Source organism: Austrofundulus limnaeus, unplaced genomic scaffold (genome assembly GCF_001266775.1).
Source record: "Austrofundulus limnaeus strain Quisiro unplaced genomic scaffold, Austrofundulus_limnaeus-1.0 Scaffold210, whole genome shotgun sequence".
Lineage (NCBI taxonomy): Eukaryota > Metazoa > Chordata > Actinopteri > Cyprinodontiformes > Rivulidae > Austrofundulus > Austrofundulus limnaeus.
This window is the reverse complement of record NW_013952612.1, coordinates 284,318-285,240: the sequence shown is the minus strand read 5'-3', so window position 1 is coordinate 285,240 and position 923 is coordinate 284,318. Positions and strand designations below refer to the sequence as shown.

The 923-nt window shown below is 36.1% G+C and overlaps 1 protein-coding gene across 1 annotated transcript in view; it reads right to left on the bottom strand.

Moving 5' to 3' along the window:
* Nucleotides 1-766, bottom strand: part of LOC106525072 (olfactory receptor 13D1-like) — a gene marked incomplete at its 3' end in the record, with an annotated part of 3,753 nt that extends 2,987 nt beyond the window's left edge. Inside the window, exon 1 of the mRNA XM_014019184.1 lies at nucleotides 732-766. Coding sequence (XP_013874638.1) covers nucleotides 732-766 — 35 coding nt within the window. The remainder of the gene's footprint in view (nucleotides 1-731) is intronic.
* Between the last annotated feature and the right edge of the window lie 157 nt (nucleotides 767-923).

Genomic DNA, 923 nt, shown 5'->3' with positions numbered 1-923 from the left:
AATATGTGCTTTAAGAAATACAATTACATTTAAAACCAGTAAGTGACAGAAAATGAAACAAATTTGAGAATTATTTTGACATAAAATCATTGAAGTCATATTGTAAGAAAACTAGAGACTGGATCCAGAACAGATGGACAGAAGCCTTCCTACCTCACAGATCTCTTCAGACTTCACTTGGACTGAACAGAATCTGATAGTAAAATATGTTTTTATGTTTGCTGTTGATGTTTAAAGTCCTGCCAAAGTGTGACYTCATGATTATATTCTCTCTTGAATTAATTAGATTAATGATGTCTTGGAGGAAACTGCAAAACAATAAGCAGTTTTTATTTTAGAGTTCACAAAACCTTTGCTCTTCTAAATATTAATAGGGTAAAACTAAGATAAAAGAAAATAAAACTTGGCCCCACAGAAGAWAAATGTATAATTTGCACAAAGAGACATTCATGTAAAGCATAAAAAACTTTTATTTTTTACTGATTCAGCATTTACACTGTTGTTTTCCAGCATCTAACTTCTGCTTACATTCACAAATCAAAACGTTCAGTTTAACAGACYGACGTGACGACTTCTGCTCTTGYAAATCTAACCCCAATYGCAAAATGTGTCTGGCCCAGATGTGGCCCAAACAAGTAACATAACCCCCATCTCAACCCAGATACAGACAAGAATGATGGCCCTTTGGTGGCCCACATGTGGTTCGCCAGCCGGGCAAACAGGTATCTCACTGCAACGACTGACAGTCTCTCYCCACCCCCGCCATGTGTGCTCATGTGTGTGATTAATACAGATTTTTAGAAAAAACCACAGATTGTTGTGGCTCATTATACAGGTAAACGTCCGAAGCATTTGACGTGTATGACAATAATATATAGTGTATAGTGTTTATATAGTGTTTGTTGATGCATACTGTATGTGTG